This window comes from Rhea americana, unplaced genomic scaffold (genome assembly GCF_003343005.1).
Source record: "Rhea americana isolate MKP2758 unplaced genomic scaffold, rheAme1 scaffold_15, whole genome shotgun sequence".
In the NCBI taxonomy this organism is placed as follows: Eukaryota; Metazoa; Chordata; class Aves; order Rheiformes; family Rheidae; genus Rhea; species Rhea americana.
This window is the reverse complement of record NW_028185594.1, coordinates 8790942-8806727: the sequence shown is the minus strand read 5'-3', so window position 1 is coordinate 8806727 and position 15786 is coordinate 8790942. Positions and strand designations below refer to the sequence as shown.

The 15786-nt window shown below is 58.1% G+C and overlaps 1 protein-coding gene across 9 annotated transcripts in view; it reads left to right on the top strand.

Annotated features, from left to right (window-relative positions):
• The window catches only part of ANK1 (ankyrin 1), a 41811-nt gene that overhangs the window by 17190 nt on the left and 8835 nt on the right, over positions 1–15786 (top strand). For 7 of the 9 annotated variants that reach the window (XM_085299519.1, XM_085299521.1, XM_085299518.1 and 4 more), the window contains 34 exons: positions 484–582; positions 696–881; positions 1019–1117; positions 1683–1781; positions 2122–2220; positions 2681–2878; positions 2976–3074; positions 3458–3556; positions 3803–3901; positions 4052–4249; positions 4424–4522; positions 4617–4715; positions 5894–6091; positions 6237–6335; positions 6743–6841; positions 7120–7218; positions 7328–7420; positions 7725–7797; positions 8181–8204; positions 9095–9197; positions 9470–9617; positions 9860–9957; positions 10050–10274; positions 10721–10875; positions 11134–11345; positions 11460–11664; positions 11857–11953; positions 12314–12542; positions 12730–12855; positions 12941–13060; positions 13280–13412; positions 13637–13711; positions 14352–14483; positions 14917–15063. In XM_085299519.1, coding sequence (XP_085155645.1) covers positions 484–582; positions 696–881; positions 1019–1117; positions 1683–1781; positions 2122–2220; positions 2681–2878; positions 2976–3074; positions 3458–3556; positions 3803–3901; positions 4052–4249; positions 4424–4522; positions 4617–4715; positions 5894–6091; positions 6237–6335; positions 6743–6841; positions 7120–7218; positions 7328–7420; positions 7725–7797; positions 8181–8204; positions 9095–9197; positions 9470–9617; positions 9860–9957; positions 10050–10274; positions 10721–10875; positions 11134–11345; positions 11460–11664; positions 11857–11953; positions 12314–12542; positions 12730–12855; positions 12941–13060; positions 13280–13412; positions 13637–13711; positions 14352–14483; positions 14917–15063 — 4363 coding nt within the window. The remainder of the gene's footprint in view (positions 1–483; positions 583–695; positions 882–1018; positions 1118–1682; positions 1782–2121; positions 2221–2680; positions 2879–2975; positions 3075–3457; positions 3557–3802; positions 3902–4051; positions 4250–4423; positions 4523–4616; positions 4716–5893; positions 6092–6236; positions 6336–6742; positions 6842–7119; positions 7219–7327; positions 7421–7724; positions 7798–8180; positions 8205–9094; positions 9198–9469; positions 9618–9859; positions 9958–10049; positions 10275–10720; positions 10876–11133; positions 11346–11459; positions 11665–11856; positions 11954–12313; positions 12543–12729; positions 12856–12940; positions 13061–13279; positions 13413–13636; positions 13712–14351; positions 14484–14916; positions 15064–15786) is intronic. The other 2 variants (XM_085299516.1, XM_085299515.1) reach the window with 2 other exon arrangements.

Here is a 15786-nt window from a genome sequence, read left to right as displayed (position 1 = left end):
TTGCTGAAGGAGTCCATAACAGCACACACAAGCATGCTGAACTCTTCCTGAGAGAACTTATGGGTGATGCTGCCCTTGCACAGCTACAAGCTCCCTATCACACTCTTGCAGCTTTGTGCACCATGTCTCTTTTGTTCTCCTTTTCCTGGATCTGGTGTGGCTGCAAACTCTTCAGAATGTACCTGGTGGGAGAAACATCCCCAGAGCAAGGGAATGCAGTGGCAGTGAGTGGAAGGCAGTATCATGTGGGTTGATTGTTATTGTGAAGGATCCCCTAGTCCTTTCTGGATGTGGGGGCCCTCTAGCTCTCTACAGTTTCTCCCTGATCCCTCTAGGTTTTCATTTATCCCACCCATGCTGTGTATGCTGTAGCCCCAGTTCAGTCAGCTGAGTATGGGGAAGTGGTGTTGGTATGTAGGTCTATAAGGGGCTTGAGGCATTTGGGGAAGGGCTGTTTTGACATGCGTGGCTCTATGTTTGCAGAAAGGCTTCACTCCCCTCTACATGGCAGCACAGGAAAACCATTTGGAAGTTGTCAAGTTCTTGCTGGAAAATGGAGCCAACCAGAATGTAGCTACAGAGGTGAGACACTTCGGGAAGACCCTAGAGCCCTGCATGTTGGGGCTGCTGTTGAGTGTGCTGGGTGCTGCTGAGGCCACTTGGTTCTGCACCTCTCATCCACCTCTCCTTGGCAGGATGGCTTCACGCCACTGGCTGTGGCTCTGCAGCAAGGGCATGAGAATGTGGTTGCTCACCTCATCAACTACGGGACAAAGGGTAAGGTCCGCCTGCCCGCCCTGCACATCGCAGCCCGCAATGATGACACCCGCACAGCTGCTGTGCTGCTACAGAATGATCCCAACGCTGATGTCCTCTCCAAGGTGTGTGGCTCTCCCACCCTGTCTCTGGGAGCTTTCCCACGTTTCCAAGGAGAGGTGCAGCTTGCTATGCTATTTTATCTGTCTTTTCAGCAGGGAGCATGTGTCTGACTAGTCTGATCCCTCCTTCTTTCCCCTAGACTGGATTTACCCCCCTGCACATTGCAGCCCACTATGAGAACCTCAGTGTGGCTCAGTTACTGCTGAATCGTGGTGCAAGTGTCAACTTCACACCCCAGGTGAGTGCAAAGTTGGGAAGTGACTGGGACTGGCATTGCTCTGGCATGGGGGAAGGGAGCTGTGCCTCTTTTCTGCATAAGTGCACCAGCAGCTACCAGCCAGTGTACTGTGGTGAGGTGGGGCCGTGTGGAAAGTAGAGCACAGGGCATGTGTAAGAACTTGCCGTTAATACCCAGCATGGATCTTTTCTACTGTCTCATCTCTGTTGCAGCCATGCACACCTAGAAGCTCTTGGGGCTTTGTATCCAGGCTGAGGGAAGCTGGTGCTGCCATTGCAGGGCAGAGCTTACAGTCCCTGCAGCTGACCCATAAGTTGAAGTTTTCCTGCGAGCTCTATGCAGCTTCTGTCCACAGCTTTCAGCTCTGGGCAGGAGCAGGGGCTCACCCTTTCACTCAGCCCGGTGAAACAAGCAGTTCGTGTACACCATTCCCAGGCAGGAACGTGGAGCGCTTCTCTGCCATGCACGTGCATGTGTTTGTGCATGTGTGTGTGGGGGGGGAGCCTCCTTGGGAAGGGAAGAGAAGGGGCTGTTCCCCCTAATAAATTTCTGTGTCTCTTTCCAGAATGGGATCACGCCACTGCACATCGCCTCCCGTCGAGGAAACATCATCATGGTACGGCTGCTGCTGGACCGCGGGGCCCAGATAGAGACAAGGACCAAGGTGAGACCACTTCTGCATTACCAGCAAGTACATGGGCCATGTCCCTCCCTGGACTTTCTGCACCCCAGGGAGCAGAGCTGTGCTGCACTCTGCAGTACAGGCCGTTGTGAATGTCTTATGTGCTGCATGAGAGAAAATTCTTGGTGGACAAAGAGGGTGGACAAAGTGCTTGACTGGTGCATGCAGAAATGAGAGGAGGCCTCATGGCTGCATCTGGTGTCCCCTGGGGGCTGAGGGCAGACTCTCCGACATCCATGGCCCCCTCCTTCTCTAAGGTGACCCTTGCTTGCCCACAGCTATAGTGCCCACAGCAAGCCTCTGAACCTATCTCTCTCCACAGGATGAGCTGACTCCTCTCCACTGTGCAGCCCGCAATGGACATGTGCGAATTGCAGAGATCCTGCTGGACCACGGGGCTCCCATTCAAGCCAAAACCAAGGTGACTCTGTGGGGATCAGGTCCCAGGGAAGTGCAAGGGTAACAAGCTGTGCATAGCTGTTTGATGCCATCCATGGCTGGGCCTCAGGACTGCCCTACTCCTCACCCTGGGGGCTATTCCTGTGTAGCCAGGGCTGTGCTTTTGGCCTGCTAAAGAGCAAGTAACTGCCTGACCTCTTCCTTAACCCTGGCAGGAGCCCTCTGCCAGAGGGGTGCATACTTTGATGGGACTAGCTCTGCTGGAGATAGCCTGCTCAAAGGCAGCAGCTCTTCTGGCCCTATCCTCAGCTCAGCATTGCTTCCTTGGTGAGGGATCTCAGAGCTCCTCTCTGATAGCATCCTTGGGAATGTATGATTCCCTTCTGCCATGAGGTTCCAGTATAGAGAATGGGGCAGGGGCTGTGGTGTAATGCCCAGCTCCCCATCTGGCCCAGCCTTGAGGCCAGAATCTTTGCTTGCAGAACGGCCTGTCGCCGATCCATATGGCAGCGCAGGGCGACCACCTGGACTGTGTGCGCCTGCTCCTGCAGTACAACGCTGAGATTGACGACATCACCCTGGACCACCTAACACCGCTGCACGTGGCTGCACACTGCGGGCACCACCGTGTAGCCAAGCTTCTGCTGGAAAAGGGGGCCAAGCCCAACTCCCGAGCCCTGGTGAGTGAAGGAGGGTCAGGCAGAGCCAGGACCTGGGAGAGAGGGGGAACGCGCTCACAGAGAATGACTCACATGCCTTGTCCATCTCTCTTTGCAGAATGGCTTCACGCCCCTGCATATTGCCTGCAAGAAGAACCATATCCGGGTGATGGAACTGCTGCTGAAGATGGGTGCCTCCATTGATGCTGTCACAGAGGTAGGTGGGGCTGTGAGTCGGTCCCCAACTCTTCTGCTGCCACCTATGCAGAGCCAGGCAGGACTGCAGGGTGGTAACAGCCCTGCTGCTTCTCCCTGCCCCCAGGCACCTTCTTTCTTTTGGCTTAGAGCTCTCTGCAGCTCAGTGACACATTGTACTTGGCAGCATCTGCCCTGCCCTGTCCTGCTCCCCACGGGGTGGGGAGTGGCAGGGGAGGCAGCAGCCCTCCCTGCTCCCCTCAGCTCACCTGGGGATTGCTGAGGGCCAGGCTGGGGGCTGAGAGTCTGCCTCTGTGTTGGAGCCTGTCCTATGGGGTTGCTGCAGGAAGAGGTGTGGACAAGCCCATCAGCCCCCACCTTGGCTCTTGGATCCTCTCTCCACAGTCCGGCCTGACCCCCCTGCATGTGGCTGCCTTCATGGGGCACCTACCAATTGTCAAGACCCTGCTGCAGCGTGGAGCATCTCCCAATGTGTCCAATGTGGTGAGTCCAACCTTGGCTGGGATGCTGGGAGCTCATCATGGTGGGGTGCAGCAGGAGATGGGGAGTCTCTGAGTTCTGCTCTCTCTGATCTATTGGGCAATCCTTGGTGGACCTCCCTTGTGATGGCAGGTAGGGGCCATAACAAGGTGGAGACAGTGCTTTCCCACTATCAGGGACCAGAGGAATGATTGCAGGAAGGCATCTCCCCTCCTATGGCCTCACGGCTTTATTCTGTCCTTGGTACAGAAAGTGGAGACACCCCTGCACATGGCAGCCAGAGCAGGACACACGGATGTGGCAAATTATCTGCTGCAGAACAAAGCCAAAGTGAATGCCAAGGCCAAGGTGGGTGTGAAGAGTCTGGGTGGTGGTTCCCTCGCTCCTACCTGCCTATGGCCTTGCCTGCCAGTGACTGTGTAACAGCAGGAATAGGACCAGGGCTCCTTTGAGCTCGGAAGGCCAGGATCTGCCAACTACCTCCCTCTTCCCTCACAGGATGACCAGACTCCTCTGCACTGTGCTGCACGCATTGGCCACACCAGCATGGTGAAACTTCTGCTGGAGAATGGTGCTAGCCCCAACCTGGCCACAACAGCTGGGCATACACCCCTGCACATCACCTCCAGAGAGGGGCATGTGGACACGGCACTGGCATTGCTGGAGAAAGGGGCCTCACAGACCTGCATGACCAAGGTGTCTGATGTGGCCTGTGCTGATGAGTGTGTGACCCAGCTGGGCCAAGGCTGGGCGCAATGTGTATCACAGAAGGGGTAGCCTCTCATATGCTGCAGCCTCCCTTGCTGTGCATGTGCCAGTCCTTTTCTCGTCTTCCCTGTGCACTGTGTGATGGGCTTCCTTTCTCCCCAGAAAGGATTTACCCCTCTGCACGTTGCAGCCAAGTACGGGAAGGTGGATGTGGCTGAGCTGCTCCTGGCACATGATGCCCACCCCAGTGCAGCAGGAAAGGTGAGTGCTGTTCTCAAGGTGGCCAGGGGCTGTTGGAGGATTGACATGGGGATGGTCTCTGTCTCACTTGTCTCTGCTTTCTCTTCCTCACCAGAACGGCCTAACCCCACTGCATGTGGCTGTGCACCACAACAACCTGGAGATTGTCAAGCTACTGCTTCCCAAGGGGAGTTCCCCCCACAGCTCAGCCTGGGTAAGGCTGGACAAGCATTCCTGGGAGCATGGGGATGTGCCATGTGTCAAAAACAGTCCAACCTAGGGCCAGCTGTGCTGTGTCCTGCACCACCCATTAATCTTGATGTGCCATCTGGGCAGCCCCTACTGGTGGAGTGTGTGTGTGAGGAACTGATCATCCAGTTCTACCAGCTGCTCTCTGCACGTGCTACTTATGCCGGCCTCTGCCCTTGCACCAGCTTGTGGGGCCAGCAGAGGTGTCAAGTGATTGCCCTGTTCAGGCAGGACAGATTGTCCTGTGTCAGGGATCTGCCCTATTTGAAGTGTAGTGGTTTGTGCTTGGGGATAGCGTTTCCATGGCAAGCCCTGCTGAGTAGCACTGCTGCCTGGCAGTTTGGGAAACCCCATACGGACATTTACATGCAGCTGGGAAGCAGCAAGAGATAAAACCCACCATCTCATAAGAGTCCCCATGCTCTGGCAGCATGTCACCCCAAAGAGCAGTCCGGCAGCCTCAATAACCACATTTGCAGAAGCTGCGTTCTCTGAACAGACAAATGCCTGCTGGTGCCATCCCTTCCCATATGGCACTCCCCTCTCCTCCCTGCACTGGCTGCCAGCAGGCATGCTGGGCAGGCGTCAGGAAAGCAGCTGGTCCACATGCTGATCCCCCTACTGGTCTGCGTCACTGGCAACCTGTGTGTCATCTTGGGTGGAGGGTGCCTGCTAGGTGCTGTGCTCCTGGAGCATGGCAGCAAAGATGATGCTCAGGGCCCCATGGTCTATGCCTGAATACTGATCCTGCGTATTGCCAGCCTTGCTCTACCTCAGCCAGGCATTTTCTCACAGAGATGTGTCTGCCCTGGCCTCTCATGGCTCCAAGTGGCTGAAAGCTGCTGTAGAAATTCATGTGAGCAGAAGCCACAGGACAGCTGATACCGGTCAGGACTGAAGCAGGTGGTCTTTGAAATCCTTGCACTGACTTGGCTGGAAAAACAGGATTTTCCCTCAGCATCAGGACTAGTTTCTGTCAGGGAGATGGTTTGAGTGTAAGCCTGCCTTCCACTGTGGAACATCAGCTCTGGTAGTGACTAGGAAGGGCAGATGTGGCCTGGAGGGACAGGTTGGCACCTTCTCTCCCTGCTGGTCTGCCCTGTGGGTGCCAAGCACTGTGCAAGGGCTCCTCTCTCATTGCAGAATGGATATACCCCCCTGCACATTGCTGCCAAGCAGAACCAGATGGAGGTGGCCAGCAGCTTGCTGCAATATGGGGCTTCTGCAAATGCAGAGTCCATGCAGGGAGTCACCCCTCTGCACCTGGCTTCCCAGGAGGGGCATGCGGACATGGTGGCACTGCTCTTTTCCAAACAAGCCAATGGCAACCTTGGTAACAAGGTAAGCTGGCCTGGTGGTTTTCCACCAGGCTGGAGGTGGACACCCTGGCAGGGGTTAGCAAACAGGGTAGCAGACCCTACTGCCTGCTGGTAAACAGCCGCAATGCTAGCATTAGCATTGTGTCTATGTCCTACTCTTTCTGCAGAGTGGCCTGACTCCTCTCCATCTCGTGGCCCAAGAGGGGCATCTGCTGGTTGCTGATGTTCTGATGAAGCATGGAGTCACAGTGGATGCAACAACTAGGGTAAATTAGAGGGTTGCCTCTGACTGAGGGTACAAACATATGCAGAAATCGYGTCTCAGGCTCCCCCCGAAAGCAGCCCTGCTCTTTGTCTGTGCCCTGTCTTTTGTCTGTTCCCCTCTCTCAGTCTTTCCTTCCCATCCTGTCTGGGTCTCAGGGACTCATTCCTCTTCCCCCCAGCTCCCTGGAGGGGGTACTTCTTGTCTGCTCCCACAGCTCACTGCTGTACCCCTGGCACAGTGTGGTGTTGGCTACAGTGTGCCCTCCACCCCAGCCTTGGGCTCTCAGGCAGTGCCAGCACACATGCCCTCAGCACGCCTAAACCAGAATGACAGAAAGCACTGATGAGGATGGGCTGATAAAAGCACTGATGAGGATGGGCTGATACTTTGTCCTGTCTTGTCTTTCAGATGGGCTATACCCCGCTGCATGTGGCCAGCCACTATGGGAACATCAAGCTGGTGAAGTTCTTGCTGCAGCATCAGGCTGATGTCAATGCCAAGACTAAGGTACAGGGATGGCCTGTGCTCCAAGGACCCTCTTCCATGGGCAGCAGCACCTGAAGGCTCATGGGGAAGGCTCAGCCCTCTGATCCCTTGGTTGGGTGCTGCTATAGTCCAGCTGCAGCCCTGGGCAGCTCCTGGGTTCTGCAGAACCCTTTGCTCACCCCAGCAAGGCGGGAGCAGCCCTTGTGCTGCAGGCATGAAGCATAGTGTGAGGCGTGGGAGCCTTTCTGGGGCAGCAGACCCCTGGAGATGACAGCAACACCCTCTGTCCTCCCCTGCAGCTGGGCTACACACCCCTGCACCAAGCCGCGCAACAGGGCCACACAGACATCGTAACGCTGCTGCTGAAGCATGGTGCATCTCCCAACGAGATCAGCACAGTGAGTACAGCACTCCCCCTGCCCAGCTCGCCCTGGGGCAAGCTCTGATGCCCACATGCTGGGGTTTCTGCATTGCTGCAGCTGAGCCATGTCCTGTCTCCTTGCACAGAACGGCACCACCCCTCTGGCCATTGCAAAGCGGCTTGGCTACATTTCTGTCACGGATGTGCTGAAGATCGTCACAGAGGAAACTAGCATCCCAGTGAGTCCCTGGAGGATGGGGCTGACTAGGCCCAGAACCCTGCAGAGGAGGGCTGAGGCTGGAGGCAGCCGGGCTGGAGGCAGCCCGGCAAGAGTCTGCTGCCCTTAGCCAGGCAGTGAGCCCCAGGCAGCTGCCATGGGCTTGCTCCAGGATCAGAGGCTGGCCATGCACAGCTGAACCCCTGCTGGCAGCACTTCCGAGCCAGCGTCGAGTGCTGGGTAGCTAGTGCAGGGCTGGGAATCCGGGCTGTGGGTGGCTGCGTGGCAAAGGGCAGGCCTGCTCTGACTCCCCTCTGCTCTTGCAGTCAGTTGGTGAAAAGCATCGCATGAGCTTCCCGGAGACTGTAGATGAGATTCTGGATGTGTCAGAGGATGAAGGTGAGGGGTCAGAGCTGGGGTTGCACTGCTGGTTGGCCAGTGCAGCAGGCAGGAGCCCCTGGGATGGGCGCAGGGGTTTCTGTGGGGTGGGGAAGATGGGTGGCCCCGCAGGGGTCTCATGGAGAGGAAGAGGGGAGCCCATGAGACTCTTGGGTGGCACCTCCTTGCCTACATGCTTACCTGCACTGTGCAAGAGAGATGTGCCCACACATCTCCATGGGTCCTGTCCCCTAGGGGCAAAGTCCTCACAGAGAGCCCCGGGCATGCAGAGCATCCTGCAGTACCATGCTCCCCCGGGCGGTACTGCTCCCAGCCTGTCTGCCACTGGGCGCCTCGTGCTCTCTCCCACCAACACCTCACCTTTGCCTCTTCTTACTTTGCAGGCACTGCTCATGTTACTCTAATGGGTATGAAATGTGTGTCCCTATGCCCTGGCTCAGTGGCCCATTTCACCCCACAGCCACTAACCATCTGCACGCTACATCCATCTTCTGAACCTTGCTGATGGGCTGGTGCTCTGCAGCACAGGCCCTGCCATCCCGCCCTGCCTATCTGTCTGTGCTACTCGCTGTGGTGTGACTGCATGAACAGGATTGTCCCTCTGGTGTCTCCCTGCCAGCCCTGGGCTCTGTCCCTGACTCTCACTCTGCTGAGCACTGGTACCAGTCCATGCTCGCTCTGTACCATTCTGACCAAGGGTGGGGGAGGCTTCTACCCAGGAACCGGAGTGCTGGGGGATCTCCATGCTGCTGGTCCCCAGCCCATCACCCTGGGGCTGGCTCCTTGCTTTGGGAGAAGCTGGACCCCTTCCCCTAGGGAATTAGCAAAAGCTGAGCACTTCTTGATTTCTCAGCAAGCACTAATTGGGCTAGTGGGTAGTGCTGGGCAGGGGCTGTGTCTCCAGGGAAGGCTGCACTGATGTGCTCAGCAGTGTTACAGCATCCTTCCTGTGGCACCAGCCCTGTCCTCACTCTTGTTCCCAGCACCCAACTGTGGCATGCCCCCTACTCTGTGTTTGGGAAAGCTCTGTGTTGCAGGAAAGGATTATCTGGCTGCCCAGGCTCTTAACAGCTATCACAGCTCCTGCCGCACTAACCCGCACCATGGGGCTTGCTGTGGACAGCATAGAGTCCATCTGGCCAAAGGCAAAGCAGGCCTGTGGCTACTGAAATCCAACGGCTTGGTGAGGCCAGCAGTGCGAGCAGAGAAGGGTCCTGCTGGCTCGAGCCCTGAGGGAGGGCACCTGTGCTCCCTGTCCTTCTGCACCTCTGTGTGCTGAGCCAACTCTTGGTTTCAGAGGAGGAGCTGATCACACCCAGGCCCAAGACCCCTGATGCCAGGGACCAGGAGGGAAAGAGGGAGGTGCTGGAGTTTGTGACCGAAATGATGCCGGAACAAATGTAAGAAGCCCTGGATGGCAGGGAGGGAGCAGCTGCAGGGCGGGGGGCTGGCCGGGTGCTGGGGGCAGGAAGGGAAGATGCTGGGCGGCAGGTGGAGCACTGAGCATCCTAGGATAGCAAGCACGGCTGGTGCTGGGCCAGCACCAGGACTTTAGGTCACTGCTGAGTCCCGTGTGCCCTGCAGCCCTGGTATTCCTTGGAGACAGTCTGGGGGCACTCAGAGATCTGGGGGTCCATTGTTTCAGTGACCACCACTGTCCTCTCCTGCACAGAGCGGAGTCTCCAGCCATCCTGCAGGTCCCTTGCGTTCCACCTGAAACTGTGGTGACCAGAGCAGAGGAGCCTGAGCAGGTAGGACCTATCGAGGCAGAAGCTGAGCAAGTCGGTCTGCTGCATGCGCCCTTGGTTTCCCTGCAGGAGGTGAGCACAACACACACATCTGCCATGGCCCCCAGCTCTGGGACATTGCTGGCATGCATATCAACTGCAGCCTGCTCCACCACTGCTGAGCACAGCCTGAAGTGTGGGGCAGGAGTGGGGCCTGGCTGCTGGGTGGGGGGGCTGCTGGGGAGCCTCCCTGCATGGTGCTGTGGGGAAGGCAGGTGGGTTCAAGGTCCCCAGGCAGGAGCCATGTCCAGCAGGACTGCCCTGGTCTCATGCAGCCCTCCAAGGAGTTCGATGAGGACTCGCTGATCCCCAGCAGCCCTGCCACGGAGACCTCGGACAACATCAGCCCGGTGGCCAGTCCCGTGCACACAGGGTGAGYGCCCGGCCCCTGCAGCAGGTGTGGGCCCAGCAGCTGTGGGCCCGGCTGGACCATGCCAGCCTGCCTGCATCTCTGCTGCCCCTCAGGTTCCTGGTGAGCTTCATGGTGGACGCCCGCGGCGGCTCCATGCGGGGTAGCCGGCACAACGGGCTGCGTGTGGTCATCCCACCCCGCACCTGCGCTGCGCCAACTCGCATCACCTGCCGCCTGGTGAAGCCCCAGAAGCTGCCAGCTCCCCCGCTGCTGGCCGAGGAGGAGGGCCTGGCCAGCCGCATCATCGCCCTGGGGCCCGCTGGTGCCCAGTTCCTGAGGTGAGTGCCAAGGGGTGCTGCGCCACGCTGTGGCTCTTCCTCCCAGCACTGGACGTGCATCTTGGCTCTGCCAGCTGGTGGCAAGACCTGTGCTGCTTTATGCCCATGGAGGGTCCAGTGCGGGAATGTCCCTGACCATGTCCCATGGCAGGAGTGGCCAGCAAGATGCACTAGAGGCCAGGGATGGCATGTTCCTGGGTAGGTTATCGCAGGGTAGTGAAGTGATGGCTGTGCCACCACAGAAAAAGCCCCTGTGATCAGAGTCGTGTGGCATGGAGCAGCCCCGTGTGCCAGAGAGGAGTGTGAGGGGTYCTGCCTTCCTCCTGCAGAGTCCACTGGGAGTGGGCAAAGGGCTCTGCCCCAGCATTGGCGGGGGGGCTGCTGGCCAGTAGGGCATCCCAGTGGGCAGGGTCTGGGTGTGAGTGCCGTCGCTCTGCTGCCCACAGCCCTGTGATCGTGGAGATCCCACACTTCGCCTCGTATGGGCGTGGGGACCGTGAGCTAGTGGTGCTGCGCAGTGAGAATGGCTCTGTCTGGAAGGAGCACCACAGCTGTTACGAGGAGAGTTACCTGGACCAGCTGCTTAATGGCATGGATGAAGGTGAGCAGATCAGGCTGGCAAAGGCTTGGCATCAGCAGGGCTCAGCATCAGTGCAGTTCCTACTGGCCAGGGCAGCCCCTCGCCCCTCATGGGGGCTGCAGTGGGCCTGGGGACAGGCTGTGCTCACAGCATAAGGTGGTGGGGTTGGTGCTGAGCACAGCGTGGCATAGTCAGTGCAGTTGAGAAGACTTGGCAGATGAGGGCCACGGGCATGGTGCATGGCTGGGCCCTGCTCCAGTCATTGTGCTGCCTTTGCAGAGCTGGATAGCCAGGAGGAGCTGGAGAAGAAGAGGATCTGCCGCATCATCACCACAGATTTCCCTCTCTACTTTGTGGTCATGTCCCGGATTTGCCAGGACTGTGACCTGATCGGCCCTGAGGGAAGGTGTTTGAAAAGCACACTGGTGCCCATGGTGCAGGCCACTTTCCCCGAGACTGCTGTCACCAAGAGGGTGAAGCTGGCCCTGCAGGTGAGCCCTGGGGGCTCCAGACAGCTTGCTCGGGTGCCAGGCAGCACTCTTGCAGGGGCCTGAGGCTGCCCACYAGATGGGCCCAGTCTTGATGCCCACCCGCACTGCCCACAGGCGCAGCCAGTGCCTGATGAACTGGTGACCAAGCTGCTGGGGAACCAGGCGACCTTCAGCCCCATCGTCACAGTAGAGCCACGCCGGAGGAAATTCCACCGCCCCATTGGCCTCCGCATCCCACTGCCCCCATCCTGGAAGGACAGCCCCCGGGACAGTGGCGAGGGTGATACCACCAGCCTGCGCCTGCTCTGCAGCGTCATTGGTGAGGTTGCCCAGCCGTGCCACATGGGGGAAAGGGTTCTCCAGTGGGAACAGGCTGGATGGCCTCAGTGGGATGCAGATCCTGAGAACCAAAGACAAATCACAGTAGTGAAGTGGAGAGAGCAAGTGTCAGAGGAACACAGGCCCCAGGCTTAAGGAAAGGCAGCATGCTCACTCTTGCTTTCTGCTGCAGGAGGGACAGCCCAAGCTCAGTGGGAAGATATAACAGGCACCACGAAGCTGGTCTATGCCAATGAGTGTGCTAACTTTACCACCAATGTGTCTGCCAGGTGAGCCATGGGTGGGCAGATGGTGAGCAGGGGGCATCTGCTGATTTTGGATCATCCTGGGGTGTAGCCTCTTATGTTCAGAGTCTCCTTAATGCTGCTACGTTCCCATATGCAGGGCAGTTGAAGTCTTGAGACTTTCCCTTAGAAGTGCTACCTCTGTATGCATCCAGAGACAAGTGTGACAACTGAATGTGTGGAGGGAAGCAGACCCTCTCTGTGCCTGGGCGATACATTTCTTGTGTTCCCAGGGCTATTGGGGGCACCCTCTGCAGTGCAGCTTGTTACCGGGCTTGGGGTCAGCTGTCTTGATGCCACTGAACCAGCAGTCCCCACAGTCCCTCTAACCCAGCGCCCCCGCAGGTTCTGGCTGGCAGACTGTCCACGCACAGCTGAGGCCGTGCACTTTGCCACCACACTGTACAAGGAGCTGACAGCTGTGCCCTACATGGCCAAATTTGTGGTGTTCGCCAAGATGAATGATACGCGGGAAGGCAGGCTGCGCTGCTACTGTATGACCGATGACAAGGTCGACAAGACTTTGGAGCAGCATGAGAACTTCACAGAGGTGGCTCGCAGCCGGGACATTGAGGTATGTCCCCAACGGCATGCTTGGAGGGCAGCAGAATGAGGACTGCCTATGAGGGGGGACTGATGCATGTGGAAGGCCCTGGCCCTGATGCAGGGAGGAGGGCCAGAAATTACCTGCCCCTGTCCAGGGGAATGGGAAGCAACGCTAGCTGTGGAAGGACTGAGCCTGTTTTMTGTTCCCCTGCCAGGTGGCGGAGGGAATGCCTCTACACGTTGAGCTTTCAGGCAACCTAGTGCCTGTCAAAAAGGATGCGCAGCCACGCACCTTCCTCTTCCAGTCTTTCCGGGAGAACCGTCTTGCAATCCCCTTCAAGGTAATGGCAGGACCCAGGGCTGAGCTGCGGAGCAGTCTCTGCTCCTACCATGCATTGGCCAGCTAATCTGGCTCTTGCTGTGCAGGTGCGGGACAGCAGCCGGGAAGCCAGCGGCTCCTTGTCATTCCTGCGCAAGGCCATGAAGTATGAGGACCTGCAGCATGTTCTCTGCCACCTGAACATCAGTATACCGCCCTGTACCAAGGTTAGTGCTGGATCTCAGGCACTTCTGGAATGAGGCAGAGGGGGCCTTTCCCTCCTCCAGGCACGGGGAACAGCACTTGCTAGCTGACTTTCCTTCCTCAGCTGCTCCAGGTGGATGCGATGTGCTCTTTCAGGGCTTTGGGAGAAGTGGTGGTGTCAGGGCAGAGTTGCTGCCCTGTCTCTGCAGGCTGGTAACCCCTAGSTCTGTTGCCTTGCACAGGGAAGCGGCAGTGAGGAGCGGAGGAGGACRCTGACACCATTGGCTCTGCGGGAGAGATACAGCATCCTCAGTGAGAGCAGCCTTGGTACGCAGCCTGCGGGCCTCTCAAGCCCTCCCATCACCTGCACTCAGGGTAGGGATGCCCAGACCAGGTGAAAAGGCCATCCCTATTATACTCTCACTCAGGGCATGTTCTCTTTCCCTTGTGGTTTCCTTGGCCCTACCCTGGGGTGTCCTGAAAGGCGAGTGCAATGCCTATGAGTCTGTGCAGAGCCCTGCACCTGGCAATCCTTTTACCTCCCCACCCTTGTGCAGCGCCCTGCRCAGTGCAGCTGCGACTTCCCTCTTCTCCTCCAGGCTCTCTGAGCAGCACGGACAAGGCAGACCAGAAGATCGTTGATATAGCGGAACAGCTGGGCCTCAGCTGGGCAGGTGAGTCGACACTGTGCAGATTTAGATGATGCACGAGGCTCCTCTGAAACGTGGCACTTAAGAATGCTTGAAACATGCTGCTGGGCAAAGTTTGCTTTGTGTTGTCCAGGGGAGTCTTGCTGAGAGCTGGTCCTTGGTGCAGCTTGTATGCATGCAGTCTTCATTAGCTCCTCTGACAGGCTGGTTGTGCAGGTCCCAGCTAACCTGTGAACATACCTTGGCATTGAAGAGAGCCTACCTGCAGCTGTGCCTGCAATGCAGAGCATGCACACAGATGCCAGGCTGGGATTTTGCTCCAAGTTGTATGCCTTGCTGCAGTTCCAAAGCTGACATGTAGGTGGTGAGCATCAGCCACAAGGGCCCAGCAGTCTCCCTACAGCGGCACACCCAGCAGCAGCACCAATGCTTCTCCTCAGCCTGAGATGCTGCTAAGCTGGCCACAGCCAGCCTAGGCAGAGGGACTTCAGCCTCTGCCCTGTCTCAGCTCCTGCTCCTGCGTGTTCTGCTGTGTTTGGCTGTATGCTGTATGGGGGGACAGTGCAGGATCTGGCTAAGACCCTCATGATATCCTTAGCCTTTTTTGCTCAGGAGCTGGTAGCTGGTGCCTGAGTGTGATGCTCAGATGTAGTTTCTCCCTCAGAGCTAGCACGTGAACTGCAGTTTGGGGTGGATGATATCAACAGGATACGTGTGGAGAATCCCAATTCCCTACTGGAGCAGAGTATGGCCTTACTCAACCTCTGGGTCAGCCGCGAGGGCAAGGATGCCAAGAGTGAGTACCTACCGTGTGCCTCTGGCAGCAGCCTGGTGATGGACCTGCGAGGTGGCTGGCTTCTGCTACTGGGGTCTGCTCAGGACCACAGCTCTGGCCCAGCAATTCTGATCCCTCCCTGATCTCTGGAAGCACCTGGGGTAGCTCTTAGCCTTCCAGCCAGAGCTGGGGCCAGTCTTCTGTGCTGGGCTCTCTTTGATGTGCGTGCCAGGCTGCCCAGCACCAGTGCACACACCTGTGGTGCATTATGCCTGTAGGCATGGSTGTACTAGCCGTGCCCAGCAGCTGCATTGCACATCCACGTGTGCCTGCTCAGGGTCCACCAGCCACATTTAGCAGCCCTTTCACGTGCACCTTGTGAGTGGCGGGGGGCAGCTGTGTCCCCAGCCGTTGGCCTGCCCTGCCACTTGGTGACACTGACTTCCCCCTGCAGTGGAGAGCTTGTACATGGCGCTGAGGAATATCGACCGCAGCGAGATCGTCAGCACACTGGAGGGCTCTGGCAGGCAGAGCCGCAGCGTGAAGGGCAGCTGGCGCTATACGGACAGAGACTACTCCCTCTCGCCATCCCAGATGAATGGTGAGTCCTGGGCACCATGCTGGGGCAACGGGGAGAGCTGCAGGGGAGCGGAGCAGAGGCGAGGCGGGCTTGGAGGTGACATTTTGCCTGGCCAGGGCCAGCTGGCTTCAGGCAAGGCAATCAGCGGTGCAAGGTTGGGGCTGGACCCGGCACCCCTTGATGGTGCAGGCRGACAGATGCGACCACTGCACTGGGGCCTTTGCTGTAGAAAACACTTGGCCAGCCTTCAGGTAGCTTCCCTGGAGCTCTCTAGGTGGGATGGACACCTGCTGCCTCCTCATCCTGACATGCCGGGGAGGAAGGATGCCCCTCGCCTCCTGGGCTCAGCTGTGGCCTGGGAGCTTGCAGAGCCCCARGTGTCTGGCTGCGGCTGCATACCTGGTCCCAGGCAAGGCGTGCTGGCTGGAGGGTGGCCGGGCTCAGTCGCAGTGTGTGTCTCTAGGGAGCAGGGATGGGGCTGTGTGCCGCCGTGGCCCTGTGCTGCAGCACTGCCTCATGCTGCTCCTGCAGATTGCTCTCTCCCCTTCTTCTGTGCTCTCTCAAACATGCCACCCAGCGCCGTCAKGTGTGGGCACTTTCGTGGGTCACTTCTTGTCATTGCTCTTCTCTGAGCTCATTCTGGCCTCTCCTCTCATCCTCCTCCACTGCCTGTCTCCACTGTCTCCACCTCAGCTGAGCCCTCCCAGAGCCACTTCCGGAGCCATCCAGCTCCAGTGACCACAT